This window comes from Saccoglossus kowalevskii, chromosome 9 (assembly GCF_978046115.1).
Source record: "Saccoglossus kowalevskii chromosome 9, keSacKowa6.1, whole genome shotgun sequence".
In the NCBI taxonomy this organism is placed as follows: Eukaryota; Metazoa; Hemichordata; class Enteropneusta; family Harrimaniidae; genus Saccoglossus; species Saccoglossus kowalevskii.
The window spans coordinates 20,913,567-20,941,545 of record NC_140649.1 but is presented as its reverse complement, the minus strand read 5'-3'; the positions used below and the strand labels follow the sequence as shown (position 1 = coordinate 20,941,545).

The 27,979-nt window shown below is 35.0% G+C and overlaps 2 protein-coding genes across 3 annotated transcripts; one reads left to right on the top strand and one right to left on the bottom strand.

Moving 5' to 3' along the window:
- Nucleotides 1-15: 15 nt before the first annotated feature.
- Nucleotides 16-10,766, bottom strand: LOC100373635 (uncharacterized). Of its 2 annotated transcripts, none has more exons than XM_006822619.3 (6): nt 10,655-10,766; nt 6,525-8,253; nt 5,580-5,693; nt 4,301-4,494; nt 2,852-2,955; nt 16-2,393 (listed from the first exon to the last, which is right to left on the bottom strand). In XM_006822619.3, the coding sequence occupies exons 2-6, from the start codon at nt 8,230-8,232 to the stop codon at nt 1,934-1,936; spliced, it is 2,580 nt and encodes an 859-aa protein (XP_006822682.1). In that variant the 5' UTR covers nt 8,233-8,253; nt 10,655-10,766; the 3' UTR covers nt 16-1,933. The 2 variants fall into 2 exon arrangements, with proteins under 2 accessions (XP_006822682.1, XP_085359417.1); XM_085503291.1 differs by having other exon boundaries at nt 10,710-10,751.
- Nucleotides 10,767-10,952: 186 nt separating this feature from the next.
- On the top strand, nt 10,953-26,545 carry LOC102809618 (phenylalanine--tRNA ligase alpha subunit-like). Its single transcript, XM_085503290.1, has 12 exons — nt 10,953-11,206; nt 12,335-12,475; nt 13,255-13,356; nt 14,155-14,270; nt 14,904-14,996; nt 15,686-15,814; nt 16,556-16,671; nt 20,737-20,821; nt 21,024-21,123; nt 23,343-23,511; nt 24,193-24,385; nt 25,915-26,545. Exons 1-12 carry the CDS (start codon nt 11,066-11,068, stop codon nt 26,018-26,020), a joined length of 1,491 nt encoding a protein of 496 aa, XP_085359416.1. The 5' UTR covers nt 10,953-11,065; the 3' UTR covers nt 26,021-26,545.
- The last annotated feature ends 1,434 nt before the right edge of the window (nt 26,546-27,979 follow it).

Below are 27,979 nucleotides of genomic sequence, written 5' to 3'. Positions count from 1 at the left end.
TAATAAATAAACAGATTTACTAAAAATTAATACTTTATTTACACTATATAAGATATATAGACAACAAATATACAAGTATAAAATACAGTTTCAATTTACTGGATTATATCGTCATGTTTTCGGTTTTGCTACACGTACACAAGTTTTAAGAGAGTGCCCTCAAACAAGCAAAGTTGGTAATGATATGAAAAATTAGAACTCAATGAATTACAATTGGGCGTTGAAATAAACCAGATCAAGAAAAAAAATACAATTTTAGATCTTGAGTGAAAAAATAAATAGATAAAAAGTTTGAAGTTCTTACTATAAAGTTGTAAATTCAACTGTGGAATGTTATGAATGGATGGAATAAAGAAATGTGTTATAATGCATAAAACATAAAGTACCCATTCTACCTACATATTGGGTGTAACTTTGAGTGTTAATTTCAGTCTTACACAAATACATCTTAGAACATAATTAGCTTCTCCCCATGCTAATTAAAAATATAGCTAATGATTCAGTAAATTCATTCACAAGAGATGGTTGACATGGCTAAATTAAAATTAAGAGAAAGTGGCTAAATTTACATGTAGCTATATCAAGATATTATGTTTCAGATTACAAGATGGTCTGGTGACTTTAAATTTAACTCTCCTGAATATCTTACTTTTCTTTCAAACAAAAACAATTTAAAATATTCCCAACTATTGTGATGTGTATCTTTCAAACTGACAGTCAACTTTGTCTTATAGTGAAAGCTGAATTAGTGAGAGAAGTATAGGAAAACTAGTGACACTTTGCTCTCAATTCTTTGCCCTATTTATCCCTAACTATTATTAGAATGACTAGACCAGCTAGACAGATTTTATAAATTCTTATAATTTCAATGTATATATAAAACAGATGAAATTTGTTTTGTGTGAAAATAATAAAGATACTGAAAACCGCTTTATTTAATGATTTTATGACATTTGTAAAAAAAAATTGTTTGAAAGGTACAAAATTTCGAAATTTTCAAGGACTCACTCTCGCAAAATGATGGTGGTTCTCAATAGTTTCCTGAACATAGTAAGTTTGAAGTGGATGTGCCACCATTTTCTTGTGAGAACACATTCTACCACTGATGTGTTAGCATAGTGTAAATTACATAAACTGTTTTTAATATTTGTACTGTACTGTACTGTACTGTAAAATACTTTATTTTTGCTTGAAGATAATTTTCGCTAATTGTGCTGAAGGAATGATTCGGTGAAAATATAATCCTGCGAATATACCATCTTTTCTATATTTCACATTCAACTCGTAAAAATTCAGTGAAAATAAATTCCATACAAAACACCCAAAAAGTCTTTCCAGCGAAAATTAATTACAGCTGAAATTATTTTACAGTAGTTCCAGATACACGGTTTCATTACTTTTTAAATAAAAATGCAAAGATTTGTTTTCTAATTGAACAGGTAATGTTTTACTTTCTTCCCATAGAGTCCCATGTATGAACTCCAAAATACACTTACAGTAATATGTCTATTTAAAAAATTAGGCCCGCACCCCAATTATTTTTCACAATTGACCTTGTTACAGCGGTTTACAGTAACTGTCACATGTCTCAGTATGTAACTATCTAGCCCCCTCAGGTGGTAATGTAAGTAACATACGTGTTACTAGCATTATACATAATAAACATCACCATATTTACTTTATGCAAAGTACATCTCTAATAGTGAATCATATAAGTTTTGATCGTATTTTACGTAGTAATTCACAACGATTCATCTATGTTGCTTTAGTGCATCTAATACAGCAAATATGGTATTGTTTTATTTATCTACATAATAATAAAAATTTTCGCACTCATTCGCTTAGACTTAAAAATGATACATTGGCATACTTGATTCACATGTGGAATGAACAAGTGGAAATGATGCAAAATTATTTTAGTAAAGCTCATCTATTATTTTTTCTGAAGGCCTTTCTTTTTCTTGCTGGAACTTTTTTTCTTTTTCTTTTTTGGAAGTAAATCATCACTGCTCTTCATTTTCTTCATTTCTTTCCCACTTTCATTGTCAGACTGAGGCTCTGTCACTGCGGTAGCTGCTTCAGTGGTCTTGGAGACCTTTTTACTTTTTGGGAGTAAATTAGCACTACTTTTCTTTTTTTTCACTTCTTTTCCACTGCCATCATCAGTCTGACGCTCAGTCACTGCAGAAGCTGTCTCAGTCATCACAGAGGCTGTCTCAGTCACCATGGAGACTGCCTCTTCCTCTTGAAGTTGAGGGGCTTGGGATTGTCTTTCTGGTTCAGGTTCCATGTCTATTGTTACATCAGCTGATTCATCTTTGACAGTTGTCAGATCTTGAGAACTGATCATGTTACCGAGGTCCAAGCGGCTGCTGAAAGAATTTGGCACCGAGCTATAACAAAAACAAAAATAATTTAGATCACCTACAAGCTTATGTCTTTGCTACCTTGCATGTGATACTGCCAATCTCAGTAAACCTATTAAACCTATGGAACACTGCAACGGCTTCACTTACTATTGCAAAATCAACATTGACGTACACGAGTAACATAGCAACCAGAAAACTTGAACCTAGTCTTATATTTTATATGCAACTGCCATTAACACTCCCATAAAGACAAGATGAAAAGGGGAAAAATATATACACCTTTCATATTCAGTTCTTAAAAGCTATTGAAGTTATTGAAATACTACCACAAAATACACATGGGTCAGCTGCAAGTGACAAATATCTTATACATACTAGAGGTATAGAAGAGTGATCACAAAGCAGATTTCCCACTCTATGACATAATCAATACATAATCCATTCTGGAAAGATACATGGATCATTTACTTGGATGTACTTACGCAGCGCTGGCGCTTCTTGAAGCTGTTAAGCTTGGAATACCGGCCATCATAGCGTTGATATCAATAGAATCATTCAAATCATCTAATGATGAGAAGGTATCATTCTGAAATAAAAATTGTACAATCTTATTTGGTATTCACCAAAAACAAAAACACAATAGAGGATTTTCGGTTCAACTGTGAGATCTCGCAAGACTTGTGCTGAATGTCTGTGCTGAAACTTGAATTTCTTTATTTCGTAGCTCACATAGAAAGACCGATCTTTTACAGGGGAATATTCCATTTGAATACCCTTAGTTCATCGAAATTGCCTATCATCAAATGTGTACAGCACATTATTAAGCATGTAAATTTCCCCCAAAATACTGTTGAATCCCATGTGTTGTTTGACGCCACTACGACGGTATGACCTTTGTTTGTCCTGTTTTTACATTCGATTTCACACATAACGTAGGATCTTGCAGTGAACAGAAAATGGTCTTAATATATAACTAAACAATGACAACCTTATTTGATACTCTATTGGGCTAAGACGATTTCATGATAACCATAGGGTATAGCATGAACCACATGAAAATTCTAACTACCACTTTTGTGCTTAAAATGCTAAAACTGGTTCATCTTGCTAAAAATTACATTCAAAATTGACATTGTCCTACTACTAGTACCTAGAGACCATTAAATCTAGAATATTAAGCTACCTGCATTGATACAAATATACAGCAAACAAGTTGCACCGTTATTTAGGCGTGTACCAGAGTTATCTCCCTGGGCCCTATCCTCGGGGGCGGAGCTACGTCACGGACGTTCTACGTTGCTAAGACGCGCACCACTGTACCACGTATTTCTATGGGTTTTGTGCGCGCTGCTGTGGAACGCCGGTGGAGCCGGTGAAAACTCGAGAAAACAACACAAACTCAACTTTGAAGTAATCCCGAACAACCAAATTTATATATGTTACACACGTAGGGCTAATATTGTTACACTGTTCAGAGGAGTCTCAACAATCATCCCAAAGTACTGTTTTCTGCGAGTTTTGGGCCTTTGTTTTCACCGCCGCGGGTTGCCAGGCGGTAGAAAATGCCCGGATGTCCGCCCCCAAGGATACAAACTATTCAAAATTTAAACAGTTGGAATAGCGCCCTCTGGTGGTCAATATGTAATTAATAAAATGATATAAACCAGTATGATTGCACAGGCATTGACAATGTTTGGGTATATTTAACATAAATACCGTAATGCAGCATTGCTCAGTGAAAAGATGGACAACTTTGAGATGAGAAAGATATTTTCCACCCCAACTGCTTCAGTTTATCTTGGAGTTATTTCTTGTAAATTCCAAGAAGTTTACTGACTGGATACTTCAATGTCACAACAGTTAAAAAAAGTCAGTCAGTATGCTAGTTTCCATGCAGTTGGAAGACTGCCCTCAAGTGGTGGTATACTCACCCTGGCTGGTCGATTGCGTCTTTCATATTCAGCCAGTTCTTCATCTGACATGAGGTCCACAATGTCACTATCGGCCGTATCAGGTCTGTAGAGGGAGTATGTCGTCCTTGGACCAGTAGGTCCAAGTCCAACGTCCTCACTATACATATTCTCATCATCGTCATAGTAACCAACATCATCATCGTCATCATCAACTGCAAAACAAGTACAGTTTGTATTTTGTTTATAATGATTGAATGTACAAAATAAAACATCTGCTACACAATTACGTTTTATACATGACTTCAAAATGCCACACATCCTAGATCTATCTGGGGGTACACTATCACTACCAATGGGAAATTCCCCAACTACTACATGTATGTACTTGTCACTAATATTCAAACAGTTCAACAACTGACATAACATATTAGAAATTATTCCTGCTACAAGGCAACAATACCTTCAAAAGTACCAGGATGTGTGACCTTCAGAGGTCGTGCATAAAGCCTATTGAGTTCTCTGAGTGAGTTTAGAATTTGTTTCTTTCCATTATATCACTGTAAACGTCTTCACCATTGACTATTTGCTGTGTTGACATCTACATTCAGTTGGATTGTCATTTGACGGTAAAAGATTTTACTATCATAATAAGTTTATCCCTGCAAGATAACTGCTTCTAATTATTATAAAGCACTAATTTCAAGGCTTTCAGTAAACTAGCATTAGGGTGGTTATAATATATTACATAGTTTTTCTGAACTTGTTTAGCAACTTTGAAAACATACAAAATAAATGATCAAATTAATCATGCAGAAAGTATAAACATTTTAATATAACCACAGAGAGTAGAAAAAATATATTCTTAAAAGATATACAAAATATAGTTTACGGTATCCCCTCCCCCTTCTATAGTGGGCTGCACTAGCCAATAACCTTCCCACTCTGTTTACAGAATGGAATGCTCCATTTATCAATGACTTATCAATAATAATGTCCTACCTAGTAAATACTAGTATACATTGTCAATGCCCTGTGTATAGTGGAAACAAATGTGTGTACAGTGGATATCACAGGAGATCCTGTTGTACATCTTTTTAAAACTGATGACCATTTTTTCAGCATGATTCATAGCCTGGCAATTGTAGCAAAGGTATTGTAACCAAATTTCAAAAGTAATTAGCCAATGGCACTTAAAAGTATGCCACACAAGTCTTTTTAATAATCCTAAGAAACTCAAGATGTAATACAAACCAATGCCAATACAATAGACCTAGTACATAATCTGAAAACAACTCACAGTCAACATCTCTGGTCTGTAACACAATGGATTTTTTAGGATTATATAATTTCTTGACCACGTCAGCTTTCTGGTAATCACGACTTCTATCTCGCCTGTCATTTACAAAGACACCTATAGACATCAAACAAGGTAAAAAAGTGAAATAAAAGAATACAATCTGGAATGTCTAACAGCGGAGAAACAATGTGTACTTACAATGTACACACATTTAAGAAACAAGATATCTGGGCTACTGATAATTACAAATTTTCACAAGTCATTCATCATTTTATGGAATTGTAAAGTATATGTAATTATTCTACCTATAGGCTACTAATTAGCCTCTAATGGCAGATCTAATTTATAGATGGAGATAATATTTTTATAGTATTACCAAGGGTACCGCAGTGAAATCAATATTACCCGTAGTTTAAAGCTAAAATGCCCAACAAAACATATTTTCAGCATGTCACAGAAGTATTGGGGCAGCAAGTTAGAAAACTTGTTGTTCACTAATTCACTGACAGCTTTGATAAACCAGATTTGGCCATCACAGCCAATTTGAAATACATTTTAGTCCTGTAAAACCACATAAACTTACTGTAAAACAATTTATTTTCACTATTTTGATGTTTTGAGCGTATTCCACTGTGTTTTAACTTCACAAACTGGTCAAGGAAACAATAAGTTTTATTGTTATTATAATTTAGCAAATTTTACATATCAGTGAATATAGGGAAATTAGTGCATTTACAGTATTTAAAATACTGTTTTTTTGATATTACTAGCATTTGACGGTGAAAGAATGAAGGGTAATATTCAAATTGTATGTCAAAGTGGTTGGCAAATTAGTAAACAAGTTAGCAAACTTGCTGCCCGAATACTTCTTAGACTTCTTAGCCGTCTCTATCACACTACCTATCACACTTGAAAAAAACAGACAGAGACAAAGAGAATCTATACCTATTATGTACATCTTAAGTAGCATGCGCCTCTTTTCGGGTGTCATCAAACAGAAATCATATTCTCTTTGTGCCAGACGTCGCTTGAATGCCGGCATAACACGCATCAAGTCACCAGCAGTCTGTCTGATAGAAGACTTCACAGACTCAGCAAACAGTGATATGGGCGCGATCTTGGAATGCGCTTCGATCAGATCATCTAACAGATCCCATAGCGCATCATGGATTGGATCGCGGAGGAGTTCGGCTTCACGAGAGTAAGCGTTGATGATGTGAATCTGCCTAGCTAACTCGTGTGCTGGGCTGAACAATGGCGATGTCGTCAATGCATATTCAAGCACTATACGTCCATGCAGTAACGATTGCATGTATTTACGTGTATCGTCACTCAATTCGTCCAGTCCATGGGATGTCATACGTGGCCACAACGGATCATCTCTGCAGCAGCATCCATTGTAACGACATATGATATATATAAGCCATACTACTGTGACAATAACCCAACAACCGACAATACCAGCGAGTTCCCAAATCAGGTACGTTGGAGTAAGAAATGCAGATCGAATGCTGCCAAAACTGTCCAACAGGCCAAGAAAACAGACAATCAACAAACACACAAAATTGAATATGATGTAAAAATTGTATGAGGTAACTCGAAACGGTCGCCGAACACAGATTATGATAAATACAATTAACAAGGAAACAAGAATAAGACCAATCTGGAAGTTTTTTTCATAAAACAAAGTTGCATACCAGAGTAAAAGAACTCCTTTCAAGATGTGGATAATTGGACGATAGTAGACGTGAAAACGCTTGAAAGAAGAGAAAAGGAAATACAGGTTGACCAGCCACAACGTTCCAAGGGAGTGGGCATACTCGGTTTCTTTGAGTTGGATGTACCCTTCATGTCTTTCGGCTTTGGAGCTGACTAAATGCGGCCGGATTTTGGAAATCATCCAGATAGGGAAAACTATGTAGTAGACTATAGCGATGGCTAGGAACGGTAAAATATAAGCGAAGTGAATACCCGTCCAGCAGGTTATCTCATTGTGAACGTCTAATAGATCAACATAAGGGGTACAGAAGAACAAGCGACAAATCGCGACACCGAATGGCAGCGCCAACACCTGACAGAGAGTGATATAGACACGTTTCAATCTGGCCAGCTGAACCAGCATATTCGGATTCTTCTTCATGTTAATGGAAATATAGATACAGATGAATGAAAGGATGAAGAGGAAGACGAGACTACCCCACGCTAATAGATATAAACGATAGTCGATGAGCATTTCGCTACTGGGGATGTAGTAGTTGCTTGCAGGTTTGTAAACCCCGGGCAGCTGCAATTTTATAAACTCCCAAATGTCAAGGTTAAAAAGAAAAAGGAATCGAGTGTGGTAGCTCCAGTCTTCAGGCCAAGTCCATCGCAGTGCAATGGAGAAGATCAGACAGTAGATTTGCAGAAAATCAAGAACTAACAGTATAGCATCGGAGAAGACCAGCTCCACGTGACGACGCTTATATTTAGGGGAAAACTTCAAGTAGTAGTCATCATCTATTTCTTCTTTGACATAAAGTGGTTCAATTTCAAGTTCAATATCACGTTTTCGTGGTCCACCCTGATCTGATTTCATGGGTAGTAAAGCAACTGCCTCTGATGGCTCTTCTTCGGAGATTATGCTTTCACGTACCTCTCGTAGTGACCCCATTATGACAGGTCTCTATACCACCTGTTGAAAGAAATTGTGTTTATATACAAGGTCAAGATTTTTATTTAAACATGTCATGCAGAGTTTTGAGGGAAGTCACAAAATAACATAAAATAACATTATAATCCTAAAAAAAATGATTTTTACTTATCCTAATTTATGTAATTTCATTTTTGATTCCTTAAAAGACATTATTTGCATGCAACTACATCAATACTTTCTAAAGTACTATGTTCTACAAGCAGTTTTATACAAAAATTTTTGAATCTTTACATTGTACATGTACAGTGTACGTTCCATCGAAAAATGTAGCAGTTGTGTCTATCAATAAAATAATCTTCCAAACATTAGAACTTTTATAGAAGAGTCTACAAACACAAATGAGCTCAAAACAAATCAATCAAAAGGTTAACTTTAGAATTCCATATCTCCTTTATTGTACTGGCCCAGTTGTGGCAATTTTAATGTTGTATATTTTTTATTAGACGCATAAAATCCTTAGGAAAGGATAAAAAGGGTCTTACAGAAAGAAATTAAAGAAAACTACAATCTAAAAAATAAAACAAAAAATAAAAACTTTTCTAAAAAAATAAAACAAATCAAAAACAATAAAGACAATTTGCAGCCAATGGTGAATACAGAATATAGAATGAACACAAAATGTAGCCTAATACACTGATAGTTGTTGCTGTTTTGTTCCATAGCTGTTTTTTAGGAAGACAGCTAAGGCTGGTGCTAGAGTATGGTTTGCCATAATCAAAATGAATTTATTCTGACTATTTTCTTTATCAAAATTTGGAACTTTATTTTGTGCAGTCAGGAATAATTTGTCCCTATGGTGACTGTAAGCTGGACATTTCATTACAAAATGTTGCTCATCCTCAACTATATTTTGGCTGCACATATCACATGTTCTTTTATCCAGCGGCACATTATTATGTCGGCCTTTCTCAATTGTAAGGTCATGGTTGCTTGTCCTGAATTTTGCAATTAACCTTCTAAGACCATGGTTCTGCATATTAATTAGGTAATTTTCAATTTTTAAATCTTGTTTGAAAAGTCTGTATGTTCTTAGTTTGTTTTTAGCCAAGGTTTGTTTTCTATTATCATTATGCATGTCTAAGATCCATTGGTTCTCAAATGATTTGTTTATTTTTTTATGAATAAAGTCTAAATTTTTCTTAATTATTTTTTCACTTGAGTTTACAATGGTGACAACATCTATATCTTGCATGAGGGTTTCTATACTTGTAAACCATTTACTTTTTACATTCTTATTTACTAAGTAGGCTTCTCTTAGTAATGTGTTATCAGAGTTTGTTACCCGGTTGAAATATTTAAGTCGTTATTTCTTGATAAAACAGTCAATGGGGTACCTTCCTAGCTCACCATAAACAGCCATGAAAATGAAAGATGGACATCCTCAATTGCAGACTTAGTTGTGCTTTCATCACCCCAAACATCACTACCATATACAATAATGGGTCTTATCAGTTTGTCAAATGAAGATAGTTGGAGGGGTATGTTTAGTGAGTTGTCATAACCGAGTTTGTATTTCAAAGCAAAGAGAGCTTTCATCCCTTTATTTTTTAAATTATTGATACCCTCTTTATGTTTGCCATTAGCACTTATACCGTAGTTATACCCAGGTAATTAATTTGCTTACCCGGTAACTATGGCAATTTCTTTTTCAGCGATAAATCCTTATATGATAAATCCTTTCAACCACATTTGTGTGAGATAATCACCAATTTTTGAGCAGCCGCAGGATATACAACAAAATGTTGATAGTTTTGGCAAAATGACAATGAGTAGAAATTGATTTACCTAATGAGTACAACTAAAGATAATGTGGTCAGACAGACTGGAGAATATTTATATAACATTTGTTCTATTCTGGCCGTTATTCATTTTATATTACACTTTATTGCAGTACACTGATCAATGGAAATGTTATTTCTAAAGATGCAATAAAACATTATCATTCTTATTTTAATTGCATTAATTGCAGCTATCCGTGATTGAATATTCACCGATTTCGATAGTTTGAGTCTGTCGGTTGGCACCCTTTCAAATTTATTCACATCAGACCCACGCTGACCATCTGTGGTCCTACGATTTCCGAGTACCAAGTAAGCTGATTTAAAGACACTTAGGTCGATCAGCATACAGAAGTGTTGCCCTCCTTACCATAGAATGTGAGCAGTGTTCCACTACTTATACTTATGTAATAATTAAAGGTATAGAGTCAGCGGGGCGTTCCAATTCCAGGATAACTTCGATTACTAGTAATCAGTAATCAGTACGCAGTCGTTTTGAAAGATAAACATAGAAAGTGTGACACTTGCACCTGCTTCGATGGTCCAAAGAGTGAAAGGAAAGTCAATTCATTTGAACTAAAATGGGGACTAAAAATCGTTACCGTATATGAACTTTTCAAAAGATTGCCATAACAGTTCAATTCCAGAATATCTCACATTTCTCCACCTGTTGTTGTTTTCTTCCCTTTCAGGAGCTCCTTTTTTTTTAGGTTGACCTGTGACGTCATTCTATCATGGCGTATTCACTAAGGAAACCGGTAAACAGTTGTCGATGGGGATTTAAAATTTCCAGACTAAGTGATAACTTTATAAAATTATTGAAATTAACAAATAAAAATATCAAAGAATAATAAATACGTTCAAAATGACTTTTTCTGAGGGGCTTGAAAATTACGGCCATGTCACGCGAGAATAAATAACTTACGAGACTATGTTGTGTCTGCCGTAGGTGGCGCTCTTACACGTGCGGAAACTAAAACTGATGCAACTCCGAAGGAGTGTCTTGGAGCGATATGGCAGAAAATATAGCGGAGAGGATATTAGAAAAGGTAGACAAGAATGACACAGTTGACACGGAAGAATTTGCCAAGCTAGTGGGAGTAGATCACCAGCAAGTCGTTGGAGCAGTGAAGAGTTTGCAGTCACTGGGAAATGTAAGAAATATGGATTGTGTTAACATTTTGGTTTATTATTTAATTTTATACACAGTAGCACAGCCCCCGGGTTATGCTATTTGCACTATAGTCCCGCTCTACAAAAAGAAACTGAGTTATCATATAATACTCAATATCCTATCGAACCAATGTTTATTTATTTATTTATTTATTTATTTATTTATTTATTTATTTATTTATTTATTTATTTATTTATTTATTTATTTATTTATTTATTTATTTATTTATTTATTTATTTATTTATTTATTTATTTACACTGAATAATACATTTAGTACAGCAGTATGATCTACACTACAAAAACAAATCAGTATTTAATAATAATATAACCATAATACTCCACTGAAATTAAAATAAAAAAAAATACACATACATGTATATACTCTCTGCACACAGTCACTTGGGGGGCTGAAAATCAATAAATACTACTAGTACTTTAAAAAAAAAAATCATCCGCTATACGTATATAAATAAACAAGTTGTGAAACATGGCACCTAGTAAATTGTCACCCTGTCGGTTTCAAATTTCTATTTCTTACCTTAAATTGCGAAAACAATTGTGTTTTCTGATGATATCCGACAACTTCATGAACGAAAATGGCCAGGAGCCAGAATCAAGGGGGATTTGCACAGAGTTCTGGGTAAATCAAGAAAATACTCGGTGTTACGGCACGCCTGATTGGCTGAAAATAAGTATGCGCACTTGATTTACCCATAATATGACAGCCTAGGAATATACATGTGCCTAGTGTATACATTATTTCATTTGACAAATTCTGGTTAATAGACACGTACCTGCTAAGGTGTAAGCTTTGATATCTGATCACTGATGGCTGAATACGGATTACACATGTCGTTGGGAGAACACCAATTTTCATGGCCAAAATTTAGAAGTCTGGCCTAGCACATAGAAATAACAGAGAATATCAAAGAGCATCAAGGCAATGCCATTCAATATTTTTAGTTTATGTATTAAACCACGGTCGCAATGTCGTAGAGGGACTATGATAAAAATTTCACAGTGCCTTTAAGCTTTTCCTGACATTGTTATCTCAGCAGATATACGTACGGTGTAATGAAAATTTTGTCTTTAATCCTGGACTTGTAGGTCGTCAATTGCGAACAGAAAAATTATAAAAAATGGGAGCTGACGAGTGAGGGACAGTCCGTAGTGGCCGGTGGTAGTCATGAGGCCGTAGTTTATCAAGCTGTACCGCCAGATACTGGTATTTTACAAGCAGATCTCATGGTAAGCATGCATTAAAACAATTCTGATTATGAAAGTACTGCAACTGCATGGCTGTTAACATCTCACCTGCTGAAATCGGCCGATGTTATCTGAAATGACTGGTGTATAATGGCGTCAACAGGCGGTACGTTAAAGTTGCACCAAATTCATTGTGTAACGCAATCTAATCATGTAAGCAAACAGCGATTTTCACATGCAGCATAGTACGTTATGTGGAACCCACATGTAACGCAACACAGCAACTTTAAATATGTGGTGTTTGCAGATACCATAGTAGATCCAACAGACTTTCTGAAAAACATTTATCCCCAAATGTCGAGTTTTATATATGCAATTATATATAGATGCAATTAGATAACACAACCACTAACAATTTGAAAAAAATATGAGGCAGTTGTGCTGCTCCACTTGCCATTGGTGATGACCAAAAAGTTGACACTTTTGTCCCACGTGCAATTATGATGGCAGGTGGATGAAAACAAGAAATAGATGTTGTTTTTGTTGCCTAGGTAATAAAATATTTAAACATATCTGATTAGTTTCATTGCTTCAGGGATTACATGTGGCCACAGTCTTCAACTGTGACCTGTCGGATTTAATTTTGGCCCCAAGGAAGCCCCAAGAAAGCTCCATTTTAACTTAGAATTATCAAAAACTCACACCCTGGCGTGGAGAATCCTATCTCCACCACTTGGTGGCGCTGCTGAATTGGAGTGCTCCCTCATGCAGTTTTTTTGTAGAAAAACCCCTGATTGCTTGCCTTCTTTTTTTGCTTCTAGAAATCGGTTCCTAATGCAAAAATTGGTTTTAGTAAAGCCATGTCAGCTGGCTGGATAAAGATGGATAAAAAAGCAGAAGGAGGCCCTCGTGTGTTCAGGAAGGTAAGATAACAACTGATGTTTTCTCTGTAGAATGTGAATATTAAGATTGCTTGGGGGTCAGGATTGCATCAAGATGTGAATATTAATATAACTAGGGGGTCAGGAATGCCTCAAAATGTGAATATTAAGACGGCTAGGAGGTCAAGATTGCATCAAAATGTGAATATTTATATAACTAGGGGGTCAGGATTGCATATAAGTAATACATTTAAGTGTTGATACATGTATCAAAATAAAATTCAGTCTTAGTTTTTGACTGCGATCTTCACCTTCTAATAATTTATCAGACTAAAAATTACTTACAAGTCCTCTTTAGGTCTTTATCTGTAGTTCAGAAATGTCTGGAATGGCTTCACCTGTATTTCAGACATTCCTGTACTGATCCTGTACTTTAATATTCATGAGCTTATTAATATTTGTGGTTCATAAACAATAGAAAAGTGTCGGTCAGTCAGAAATCCTGAGTGTCAGACACTAGCGACTGGTGCTGACCAGCATGAGCAGATCTCAGTAATGTTTAATTATTTCACCACCAGTTCCCTCTTTTCATCACATTCACAAAATAGTCCTGTCTATAGTCTTCACTTTCCTTCATATGGTTGGAACAAAAATAGCCAAATTTTTTGAGTGAAAACTGAAAACTGACTAAAATTTTGTCTATTGGCTCCAAAATCAGGGTTCAGAAATATTAAAGAATACAAGAAAAAAGTGTGGGAGAAAAAGGTTAATATTTATGTACAAAAACATATAAAAAGCTTTTGTACAAACCTGCCTTGCTATTTTTTTATTTCATTACAGACAGACAAAATAATAGATAAAGTACAAGAACAGCTCAAATTATTGAGTATAGGAGACGTTGATTTAAGTGACAAAGAAAAGGCTGAATATAAAAAACGAAAGTTGGTGTCTGAAATGTAAGTGGAGAATTTTTTTTTTTTAAATTCAATTATGCAAACTGTGGTCTAGGTATGTCATCTATAGCTTCCTTGTGTGATCCTTCAGTTTACAATATCTGCTCCAGATTGTCTATTTTGATGTTTTGGCAAACTATTCTCGGTGTAGACATCCAGGCATTTTCACCTACTGGCAACCATCACGGTGAAAGAAAAGGCCATACACTCTCAGAAAACCATACCTTTGGGATGGTTGTTAAGATTACCCCTACATATACAACATATATAAATTTGGTTGCTCAGGATTACTTCAAAGTTGAGTTTGTGCCTTTTTCTTTGACTGGTCTTCCACAGCAGCTCATGCCTAGCCAATATAAATGCATGGTACATACAAGATTCTGTGATGTAGGTCCGCTTCAAAAAAAACAAACTTTTCAAGGCTTATAAATGTTCATGATTTAGCATGTATGTGTCATTATGAAAAAGTTGTTGCGAACTTACAGTAAAAACTAATGTGAAATTTTCACTTCTACAAAATTTCACAATATTGTCGTTTGTCTTTTCCTAAATTAAAGTGGTTTATTATTTATTTGGCTGCTTTAATATTTGATGTATATTTGTCGTATGAAACAATTTATTATTGTCTTATTTCAGCACTATCAAGTCTTTCTTGGTATCCAAAGGCAGCGAGTTCAGTACGCAAGTTAGTAAACTAGATACCGATCTAACACCAGAAATGATCGCAAGGTAAGACAATCGTATTTTTGCTTGACGTGTTTATTTTCCAAACAAAAATTAACTAAGAAACTATAGAAAAAGTTAGTGTTCAGTATTTTCTTGCTTTCTTTAACTATTTTATTCTATTTAGATAAAAAATGCTATAAACAGATTTAGTTTATTTCTAAGGATGCAATAAAAATATTGTTACTTCATAAGATTAATTATTCATTTAGAGGATTTAATTTTGCAGACATGAGTAGGTTTCAAATTCATTTGTTTGAATGAATGAACTATGAATATTCATTTGGTTTTTATATAAATAAAACCCAGCGATTAATTAACTTGATAATTAATAACCATCAAGTTATAAAAAAAAATGTACATCGAACATAATTTGACTTTTTTGATAATTACAGTATATATTGTAGGAGTGTGAAAAAGTAAACAACAATTTGACTTGATCTGCTCACGGCCAGCCGTGAAAGGTGTTAAACACTTGCTGCACACTGCCTTGAAAAATTGTGAATCGCCAGTTTTTAAAAACAATTTTTCCTCAAAATCAGCGGCAACAGTTCATATATAGACATTCGTAATTCAATTCTGCATTGCATTGTGAAAAATGTCATTGTCAATATTCAGAAATTACCCTGGTACTAAGTCGAACAAATACAGTTTACGATATGTTCATATTTATTTTGTGTGTTGTCTTTTTACAGTGGTTCATGGAAGGATCGTAAATTTAAAAGTTATAACTTTGATGCCCTGGGTGTTTTACCCGTTGGAGGTCATCTTCACCCTCTACTCAAAGTACGCACAGAATTCAGACAGATATTTTTAGAAATGGGGTAAGTTTGATGTCAATCTGATTCATAATATTCACACACATCGTAGTGATCCATGATTGAATACTGTGTAAAATCTTGTTTTCCCACAAATCTATTATAGTCATCCACAATGTGAAAACCTTGCCATCCATAGTATGATAATACAGACAGATATTTGGATGCCCATTCATAACGATTTACTGTGGTCTATTCATGCTCAGAATTTTCATAAATTGCAGGGAATATGTGCTGAACTTTCAAATACAATAGTTTTTTTGCATGTCTGAATGTTGAAGACTGTTTTGACTTTTGATTATGTGTGAATAAATTTTTATAAAAAATGTTAATCTTTTTAATCAAAGTTCTACAAACCTAGGTAGCTACTGATCCCAGAGTACAAATTTAAATTGAGTAAATTATTATCTATTCTCTATCAAATTTTCAAAAAATGTAATGTTTTGTAACATATTGTAAACGATGTAATTTTCACTGCTAGAAATGATTGTGATTTTAAGTCATTTGTGAAGATTTAATTTTGCAAAAGTCACTTACAATCTGTGTCTGAGATCCACTAAAAAACAATTTTGTGATTTTCACAGACTTGTGAAATCTGAGAAAATTTTGCCTCTTGTGAAATTATAGCAGCTTACAGTATTGTAAACATCAATGTACTGGAATCGTGTTTGCATAATTATAGAAGGAATTGAGTTTGGATAGTGGTCGATATTTCATTATGTGCATTTCTAATTTATTTCTCTGCAGATTCTCAGAAATGCCTACAAATAATTTTGTTGAAAGTTCTTTCTGGAATTTTGATGCACTCTTCCAACCACAGCAGCATCCAGCAAGAGATGCACACGATACATTTTTCATTCAGGGTGTGTATTTTCAGTTTGTTCATCGTATGGGCTTCCGTTGTTATCTGATGTTAAAAAAAATGTGTGTGTACTGTGTCCAGGGTTTTTTTTTTTGTGTTTACAACATTTTTTTATTGGGCTTCTTTAATGAAGTTACATAGCATATAAAACTTATGAAACCTTAGTATTTTCTAAGTGTACATTATGTGATACAAGGAATCAAGGGGGACCACTTCTTGTAATGTGCCTCTTGTTTATTATTTTGTCTTGCAATTTGTCTTTCAATTTCAAAATATCTTTTCAGCAAATGCTTGAAATTTAGGTAGTTTGGCACTGTTTTTTTGAATTTTGAGAAATAGATATGTTTTCTAGCAAGTAGACTTATAAAGTTCACTTGCCAACTATATTCAGGATTCCCCAATATCAAACAAAGTTTATTTGGCACACTACTGAGCTGAAGTGCTTCCCCTAGATTTACAAAGATATCTTGCCATAAGGACACCACATACTTACATAGCATAAAGAGGTGTTCAAGCGTTTCTGGGTGATCATTGCAAAAGGTACATTTTTCTTCTGGGAAGCGTTGTGGGTTAATTTTGTGCAGTTGATAATTAGTGTACAGAATATTGTGTAAAAGTTTTAATTGAAATTCTCTGGTTTTCGTGTCTGTTGTTAAGTTGATGACCATTTTATACATTTGGTTCCATTCTATTACATCAGTGAATCTATTTTCAATTATTGACTGACTTCTGGGTTTCATAAAAATTCTGTTGATTAGTTCTCCTTTTAAAGATTTTCTTGTTATATTTGATAGGTGAATTTGTTTATTTTCAACTCTAATTGTTATTTCTTTACGTTCCAGATTACTTGCCAGTTTTAATTCTTCTGGGATAGTGTTACACAATCCAATCCATTTTAGTTTGTCAATCATTGTTAGACCTCTCCTCTGAAAATCAACCCAAGGTTTCATTCTTTTACCACTGTATAGATCAGATATGTATCTAATTCCTAGTTCATCAAACTTGCGGTAATATATTGATTTTCCCCCAATTTTGATTAATTTATTGTTCCATAAAATCTGATCTATTCCTCTATGCTCGTTTATTTCTTGCCATATGTTTAAACAATCTAAAATAAATTCCGTAAATTTCACTGGGAATCAACAACCATTTTTCCTACTATGGGCCAAAAGGTCTTGTAAAACTCTGAAGTCAATCCATCATTTCCCGGGCTCTTATTTTTTGGAAGTGATTTCAACACATTGAATACCTCCCCAATGGATAGTAGTCCCTCACAAACATTTTTTGATTTTTCCTCCAGTTTGGGTATTTTGTCATTTAAAAATTCCTGCAGGTTTGGGTTCTCTTTAGTGATTGCCCTATAGAGATCTTCATAAAATGATTTTATTTCCAGAAGTACCTCTTTATGATTTTCTATAGTTCTATTGTTCTTTTTAAGTCGCGTTATAACCGATCTACTTTTTTTTGTTTTTAATAAACCCAGGAAGTATTTATTATTCTTTTCGCCTTTTTCATACCAGCTTGCTCTAGATCTAATTATTTGCCCTTCTGTGATGTAGTCGTATTCTTTTTCTAGTTCATGTCTGGCTTCCTCTAAATTATTTAAATTATTTTCAGTTGGGGTGTTGCAACATAATTTTTCCAAGAGTATAATTTCCTTTTCACATTCTTTAATTTTATCTTTACGGCTTTTGGCCTTTTTTTTTACAGTATTTTATAGAGAATTCTCTTGTTTTTTATTTTATGTAGTCCCAAATAAGTCCCTTATCCTTGTTTTCTACTTCCATTTTCCACACTGAAATTTTTTCTGTCAAACTTTTTACGAAGACTTCGTCATTTACAAGGCTAGCATTGAATTTCCAGTGTGATGGACCTCGATTTAATTCGGCTAAGTTAAGTATAAGTTGAACTGCAGAATGGTCTGATTGCACTCCTGGAATAATCTCAACTTTATTCACCAGGCTTTGCAGGTCATTTGATATGAAAATGTAATCTAGCCTATTTTGTATTACATAAGGTTTGCCTCTCCGCCATGTGAATCGCTGTACCTCTGGGTTCAATAGACGCCAGATATCTACTACATTGTATTTTTCCATAATGTCGTTCATTTGGTTTGCTGATTTTTGCCAAAATTTGGGGTTACCTCCTCCTCTATCTAATTTTAAGTTCATTGCAAAATTTAGATCCCCTCCCCAAATTATCTCGCTTTGTGGTTCAAAGGGATTGTCCAACAGCAACTGGTCAATTTGTGACAAAAAGTGGTTATGTTCTATTTCTCTGTTAGGAGCATATGTGTTTAAAATTATAAAGGATCTTCCACCACATACAGCATGGAACAGAACATACCTACCATCCTCCCGGTCAATAATGCATTTTTTAATGGATAAATTCAAATCTTTAGCTATCACCATCACCCCCCTGCTAGCGCTTGTACCATGGGCGAACCAGCACTGGCCTTTGAATTGTAATGACCAAAACTGTTCATCTGATGGGGTGCTATGTGTTTCTTGTAATAAAATTAGGTTAGCTTTTTTCTTGTTCAGCCAGATTGAAATCTTTTTTCTTTTCTTGTAATCCCGCAACCCCCTGGCATTGAAGGTTAAAATACTAAGTTCCATCAATCACATAATTATACATATAATCAGGTTTCAAGTTGAAATATTTTGCCCATTTTTGAAGTATAACAACAACATAACTTAAATAAAAACATATAAAAGCTAAAACAAATAATCCACACATAAATACATAACAAGAGATTGAGTTAACCAAAAGGTGGAGTGCAGATGTTACCATGTCGGTAGAAACAAATTACTTACAAAAAAACACCTATCTTACCTCCGGCCCCAAAATGACAGTTACTCACATGTAAACCTCATCAAAGCTCAAATCAATTTTAGTTCCATTTAATGTAATATTACTCATTTAATGTTCTTAACTGTCATCTGCTTCATCTTGCCGTCGTCCCCTTCGACCATTAATGTAGCGGGTACACGCCAAGCCACAAAACATCGTTTTTGGGGTTGTTCAGCCTTCAACTGCTTCTTGTACTCGAGTAGACGTCTTCGTTCGGCTTGCACTGTTAAGCTGACGTCATCAGTGATAAATATATGATTACCTTTATATGGGTGATTTCTCAGAATGCGTGGTGCCGACATAAGTATATTTCTGGCCTCGCCTGCATTTACAAATGCCACTTTTATTGGTCTGTTGTTTGTTGTTTTTCCTTTCGACGGGTTCAAAAATGGCGGGTCTCTGTGCGCCCTCTGTAGCGCTATGTTCTTTACTGATTCTAACCCCATGTGTTGTTCCATAAATGTTCGTATAAATTCTATACATCCCTTGCTTCCTTGTTCTGACCCCTCTGGTATGTTTCTGAAATTAATATTCATCCGTCTTCCTCTATTTTCTTGATCGTCTTGTTTCCATTTTAGTCTTTCTATTTCTTTTTCGGCTTCTCGTAGTTTTTCTTCTAATTCAGTCAATTCATGTTTGGTGGCTGTGTCTTTCGTAATTTCTTCCATTTTCTCGTGGACATTTTCGATCGATGTTTCTATATCTTTCACTCTTCCTTCCATCTCTTCTATTTTCTTAGTTAATGGTGCGATCTGCTCGACATCAGACTTTATTTCGAAGAATTTCTTTAGGATTTCCGTTATTTTTTGTTCTGTAGGCAGGTTCGTGAGTGTTTTAAGATCTTGCTGGCTATTGCCGCTTTCCGTACCGCCATCTTGTTCCTCTCCTTGGTCCGGTGTTGTTCGCTTTGTATTTCTGGTCGATCCTGATATCATTTGGTCTACTCTTCTATCTTTGTTCTTGTAGCTGGTCTTATTACTTGCCATGGTGTATTACATTTTTCTGGTTGATGAGGTTTTCGATAGATTTTTTCTTATTTTGGTGGAGCAGATCGGTACCGATGTTTCTACTACTCACGCATGCGCACTCCCTCCCTGTGTCCAGGGTTTGTATATGATATTGAATGTCATGCAAATTTATTTGCTGGTAGTGTTTTTTAAGTTTTCCTATTTGCAAAAATAAAGCCTACATTTATATCAATATTAATTCACAGACCCAATGAATGCTCATGAGTTCCCCATGGATTATTTAGAAAGGGTCAAAAAAGTTCATTCTAAAGGCGGATATGGATCTCAGGGGTAAGTGGAATATCATAGTGTTCGTTATGCTGTACAATTCAAATGGTAACTTAGATGATTTGTAGCATGTCTAAGTTGTGATGATTTGGACTAAGGTTATATTAGAGTGTTGTATGTGGTCACAATCATTAAGTTAGTAACTAGTTAATGTTGTCGGCCATTTTAAAGTTGTTTTGTTGTCATAAACGATCACACCCTGTAGTTATCAGTATGATTGGAAGATAGAAGAGGCAAGGAAGAATCTTTTACGAACGCATACAACAGCGGTTAGTGCCAGAATGCTGTATCAGTTAGCACAGAAAGTAAGTAAAATTACCTAAATATTTATACTTTTTTAAAATGACACTGTCATTGTAACTATGTGTAGTGTGGCTCACTCAACACAAATGTTTACATAGCAACCAGTTTTTATCAGGGTGTATAAAATAAAAAATAAATGGCAACAAGATTTCAGTATGCACTCGATGGTGAAGCATTTGATAGGAGTGCTGAGAATCATTCTTTTCAATAATCAGACTGCGTAAAGTATTTAATATTTCTGTCTTTTACATTGCTGAATATATATACAGAATATGGGAATGATTTGAGCATAATTCTCGGCTACAAAATGACTGCTGGGCATTTATGTTACATTTCCCATGATGCACTGGTGCAATCCTGACAAGGGTTTTGTGATAATATAATAGATACAAACATGAGCTGTGCTATAACCTGCTGCACATACCTGTACATGATCTCTAAAGGTCACTGTTACTTTCTGGTGGTATTATTGCCCAATTAATGCAACAACTTATCAACATTATCAACTTTTGCAATAATTGAAAAACTCTCATCGATAATATATTTATACCCGAGAAAATACCAGGATGTAAGTAATATTGTGTTTGTATCAATTACCTGCCTAGTGTGCATTATGCGGATAAAATGCTTAGGTATGAAAATATATAATGGTATCGTTAAAATCCTATTATAAACCACATACCTAATAGTAACCACACCCCTGATTTAGGCTTCAGTATTGAAGAGTTCTCAACAAAAATTGAAAACATGAAAAGTACCTATTACTAACCGCACCCCCAATTCAACAAGACCGTGACTGACTTTGTTTCAACCAGCTGGTACATTGTTCCTAATCCTATTCATTTGTTTCGACAACGTGCCTAAAAATATTCACACCTCTTTATTGTTCAGTAGTGTTAGGATGTCAAACACGCAATGAAACTGCTTTTGTCTTGTGACAACTTTTGTCAGTACTCTTTATGAATACGTCCATGTGTGGCAAGTTTTCGACAATGAGCTGTTATCACCGAAAAACTGTTCTTTTTCAATGCTCAGTTTATCTTTCGAAAACAACTAATTTCTTGATTAAAAAAAAAGTCATGTCGTTTTCTCATGGAAATCAAAACCAAGAGATCGCACTACATTATCGGTAAATCACTTCCGCGTTTTGTTCACCATGAAGTCGGTGACCTGTCATTAACATATTTAAGTGAACTAAGGTGAACACGTGGGCACCATCCAGCGTTTTGATTGGTTAATTAGTGACTATCCGGTCAAGTAACGACTCGTGTGCATTCAAACTACATAGCAGATGTCGTATCGATCGTTTACATGTGACCGAAATAATTCGCTTACGGTGAAATTTTACTTGCATTTGATAAAAATTCAACAAATTTATTTTTCGTGGATTATTATAATCACTACTGAGTAATAATCAACAATTTCAACACTTCGAAAACAAGTAAGTTATTCACTTGTGAGCCGAAGCATGGCCGGATTGCGTTACCGTACCCACAGTACCATACTTTTTTAGTGCTGTACCATGATCATTTTCTACTAAGCAATGCATTAATGTTTGTTTTTATTTGAAACTCCTGTCAGAATATACTTTCCGTTACGAAGAAAATAAAAAATAAATAAATCCATATTACATTAAATATACTGAGTATTTTTTTCATGTGAACAGTTTTTTATGACGTGACGCTTATCACTCTTCCCTGACAACTAAATTGGAGTTGCGCTTATATTCAAAAGATTGTACGGTGTATTGTTTGTTTTGTGCAAGTGATGTGGGAAAAAATGACCACGCCCATTTAGTGATTGCAATATGTACGTTATAGAAACCGCACTCGAACTTGAGCTGTTGATCCCAATTTTTTATTTGATACATTGTAATATAAACCGCGGTTTATAATAGGATTGTAACGGTAATGTTAATCTTAATTAACCTTTTCACCTCCAGGCTTTCCAACACTAATTTTTCTGCACTTATATTCTTCAATATTTCTTGAAATTAACCCTAATTTTGGAGCCAACAGAAAAAAAAAAGTTGATTTTCAGTTTTAACTCAAACATTTTGCTAGTTTTGTCCTAATATTCTGAAGCAAAATGCAGACTATAAACAGGGCTATTTTGTGAATTTGTGATGAAAAGAGGGAACTGGTGGTGAAAAGGTTAAGTTTGCCTATCAATTGGTTTTAATCCTACCAATTACAATTGATGTCTTTTCTTTTCTTTTCAGAAACCTTTTCGACCTGCCAAATATTTCTCAATTGATCGGGTTTTCCGAAACGAAACATTAGACGCCACACATTTAGCAGAGTTTCATCAAATAGAAGGAGTGGTGGTGGACTACGGATTGGCATTGGGTGACCTCATCGGCATTATCCATGCTTTCTTTAAAAAATTAGGTACAATATATACAAAACTATGCAAGTCACTTTTCAAAAACTAAAACCAGTATCATGTTTTCAACTTGCGTGTGAATGTGTGTGTATGTGTAAATATCAATTTTCTACTATTATCCTATTGGTTTAAATGACAGAGGCATGTCCATGGTTTGCCTGACATGTAGGCGTGAGTAGGCCCTTGCCGGCCAAACTGCAGATCTCACTAACGCCTAACAGAATAGTGTATTTTTCGTCGCCACGCTCAATACTGCAAATTCGCAATGTTCACTCCTTCTTGCAATGAGTTCAATGAATATTCATTTTGGTAGTCATGGTAACACAGTGGTAACATTAGGTGGAAATTTGCCAACACCTTATCGCAAAATTATGTCAACAAATAAACTCTGCCGTGAATGGTTACTCTTTGATGGCTGTCACTATCTGACGTTCCTGCAATTTGATTGGTACCGACAAAAAATCATCAAGGAAAGTGAAAAACAAACGTGTGTTAAGCTTAGAGCACTGCGTAGGGCGCAGCTCATGCTACCTTGTCAGGCTAGTCCATCCATGGTCAAAGTATTACATCTTTTATGTAATTACAAATGTTTTAGAAAATTGCAGAAATGTGTGTACAATATTTCATATAAATGTAGATGGGAAAAATCATAGTGTTATTAACCTTATCCTGTATATCATTTATAGGTATCACAAAAATTCGCTTCAAACCAGCATATAATCCTTACACGGAACCTAGTATGGAAATATTTAGTTATCACGAAGGCTTACAGAAATGGGTAGAAGTAGGAAATTCTGGTGTATTCAGACCGGAAATGTTACTACCAATGGGACTACCGGAAGATGTGTCTGTTATAGCATGGGGGTTATCTCTAGAAAGGTGAATAGTGTATTCTTAAGCCTGGTCATATCATCAGCACTTTCTAAGCTGTGGTTTACCCAAAGATTAAACATGGCTTCAAGCAATCTCAGCTTGTTCTGTACTCCTGCTCAGATGGTCTATTCATTCTTTTCTAGAATTTCCACTTGATGATAACCACCAGGTGCTATAAAGAAATTAGGGTTTCATGTTGATGATCATGACATGCTGGTTTTAACTAGTAAAGTTGTGTACCATATTTTTTCGAAAGAAACCCACATATATTATACCGGATTCTGATGTAAATTCGCCCAGGGCCGTTAAACGGCAGTTCAGGTTTAGAAAAAAATAAATTGGGACCAAGAAACTGCCCAGGGCGATTTTTCTGCAGTTTTTTTTAAGGTGTTATTTTAATCTTTTCTGATGTCTAAAAGTTTCGCCGTAGTCATTGACGCCTGTTCAAGAGTACTGATGTTTATCGCGACTAGCGCAAATGGGTTAGCTTCGTTTCGACAATGAGCTGTTATCGCTGTAAACAATGTTAAATTATACTTCAAATACTCAGTTTATCTTTGAAAAACAACTAATTTTTTTATTTAAAAACAAATCAATGCCGCCTTTCCATCAAAATCCAAGCCACAAGATCGTACAACAACATCGGCAAATCTCTTCCGTGCTGCGTTCAATAACATTAACATATTTAAATGAGCTATGGTGTTTTGAACATGCTGGCATCATCCATCGTTTTCATTGGTTAATTATTGATTTGACCTGTCAGGTCAAAGAACACAGTCTCAGGTCAAACATGGCGGATATTCATTTCCACAGCATCGACTGCTGAAAATGCATTTCATAACAATTTCAACGAATTTATTTTTTGTACGTTATTATAATCTTTACTAGGTAATAATACAACAATTGTAAAACGCAGCATGACCGGATTGCGATACCGCGATCACTTGCTACTAAGCAATGCAGTTCGTTCGTTTTTAATTGAAACGTCTTTTACTAATAAAATGAAACAAAATAATTGTATTTGGCGCACGATTTTCGTTAATGTAATTTTTTTTTGGAGAAAGATGTGTTATTTACATTTTAATCCAGCAAGAAAAAATGTATAACATTTAGCTTCTTTTTGGGTGGTCCAACTGCCGGCATTAAAAATCGGTGTAGGTGGATTTTTCAATGAAAATATAAGCCCCTAAAAATATTTGATGATAATTTTTTGAAAATTAGAACCCCAAATAAGGGCCCATCAGCCGTGAAACCGCCCAGGACGATTTTTCGGATGGGCGAATTTACGGCAGAATCTGGTAATAGTATGCTGAATAATTACATTGACTAGAAATTTATATGCAATTGCATAAGTGCATACACTACAGAGCAAATACGATAACTCGCCTCCCCTCTCCTGTGATATCCAGTAATTTCTAATATTTATAAAAGTTGGCATTGTTATTAAATTATAAAGTTGTCACTGATATGGAAACCATTCCTTTACAGTTAACACATTATTTAATTTGATGCACATTTTTTTCTTGTTTTTGCAGGCCGACGATGATAAAATACAAAATCAACAATATACGAGACTTAATTGGACATAAGCTTGATTTACAGATGGTGCAAGAGAACCCAGTATGTAGATTGGATAAATAGATTTGTAGTCCACCTCTCCATGTGAATTAAAACCTATTTCCTTTCTTAAAGGCATCTAGCTAATTTGCATATAGAATTGGATTAAAAAAATGTTTAAACTGCTTTGTACATCTGGCAGTGAGCTTACAGACGTTACATGCATAATTGTATTCGCGAATATTATTTGAGTACAAATAATTTCATTGTGAAAGTTGGACTACCTGAAATAATATTGTACGCAAAAATTGATAGCAACAAGAATATAGCAGTTAGCAGTATTTATACAGTCATTGTGTACAAATGATGTATCTTTTGTTTTTTGAATATTAACTGATCTTACACAGACAACCCGAATGACACCAATAGTAGTTCAGCCAGCTTGATTCTTGAAGAAATTGCATTCATGAAATGAATAATAACATCTACACTGAATAAATCAACTTTATTTATGTACGCAAACTTATTGGACGTAGTTTAATTCCTGTAAATTATGTTGTCATTAAGAAATCTCATAATATTATGAATGAATAAATATAATATACCATATCACTGCAGTCTGTCTTTGATGTCAACTCAGTACAATTAATGAAATGAAGTCATTCCCACAAAGTTCATCAATCCCCTGATTTGTGCAGTTGTTCTGGAGCATAGCGAGACTGTTTGGTCTCTGATCTTTGTGAACTAAGCTGGTGATGCGCCGGTTTAATTTTGAAATTCATTTTTAGAAACACTAAACAACTTTTCTATTGAATTGATATATTATTTCTCCCATATAGTGAAAGTATCAGTGGGTGATTCAGTATCTAAGATCCTTGATGTATGCTGTGATATGCATAAGGTATGGTAGGTAATCATCTAAAAATGCGCTGTTCGTGTCTATTGATTCAGCTAGCTTAGGTCTATGTTTGGGCATCTTTCTTTTCAACACAAACATGAGTGGAGGGAGTCAGACAATACTTGTTTTTTTTTTTAGCCCTTTTTGACTGCTGAAAGGGTCCATGAGTCCTCTGTAATAGTTGACCAGTTGGCATAAAAAGCTTTGAGCTCTGATGCCTTAGGGAGTTGAATGATGATCTACCCAGATCTATGGATCCATGCCTCTAACACATCTACTGGCACCTAAAAACGTGAAGATGGTGCATCTTCAGTCGGTACAGGAACCTGACAACGACCATGCTCAAAATTTTGGTTGCCATGTTTGGTACCATTTATTATATATTGTGTAAAATGGAAGCCCTTACATTGTTTTTAAGATGACTGCTGCTCATATCTACCTGTCGTTTCGCCATATTGCGATTATCTCTTTTTGCAAATTTTGATGTTAGTACTTTGCCATTTCATTAGTCAAATATTAACCCAAACAACATAATATTTTCCAATATTCCGGGTTCTTAACCAATTTAAAAGACTGGGATTATGTAATTCAACACGTGTATATTAGAAACAAGGATGAACGCTGGTTAATTCTATGCACCTGCATCAGTTTACTACATCACCTACCAAAAAATCCATGGAAATAATAAATTTCATTTATTACTAGTTAGGCTTATTTACAGATTACAGCTCCAAACAGAAATTAGAGAATATACCTGGGTCCACAGGGAACACCCTAGGGTTACATTCTCTAAGCAAAAGGCCTTGCCTAAGGGGTCACCCCCAGGGCGATCACCCACACAAGGCCTGTATAGTTTCATTCTTTTTTTGTTTCTGGTGTATGAAGTTTGGAATATTTTTCCGCTACAGCATTTACTGGACAAAAGAGGCAGATTACAGTTTGTTCACTGAGCTTCCTAGAAATCTGACTGTTCCGACATAACGGTAAACATATATGTTGTCATTTTTGTTATGGTCGCAAACAGGACAACAGGACTCAGGATTCTGCCTTGACGGAATTTGCGATCTGTGGCATTCTTGATCGTGGTAGCACTTTGAGGTGGGGCTGCAGCTGAGGGCAAGCGATCGCAGAAAGCTTGTATGCAT

Bases quoted from the DNA above. Each gene is read 5' to 3' on its own strand.
- LOC100373635 (XM_006822619.3), bottom strand. From the start codon at position 8,232: ATGGGGTCACTACGAGAGGTACGTGAAAGCATAATCTCCGAAGAAGAG. The intron at 2,956-4,300 runs GTGAGTATACCA...TTTTTATTTCAG, and splicing joins GACGCAATCGACCAGCCAGG to AATGATACCTTCTCATCATT. The intron at 2,394-2,851 runs GTAAGTACATCC...TTTTTGTTATAG, and splicing joins TCAAGAAGCGCCAGCGCTGC to CTCGGTGCCAAATTCTTTCA.
- LOC102809618 (XM_085503290.1), top strand. From the start codon at position 11,066: ATGGCAGAAAATATAGCGGAGAGGATATTAGAAAAGGTAGACAAGAAT. The intron at 15,815-16,555 runs GTAAGTTTGATG...ATTTCTCTGCAG, and splicing joins CAGATATTTTTAGAAATGGG to ATTCTCAGAAATGCCTACAA. The intron at 21,124-23,342 runs GTAAGTAAAATT...TTTTCTTTTCAG, and splicing joins TGTATCAGTTAGCACAGAAA to AAACCTTTTCGACCTGCCAA.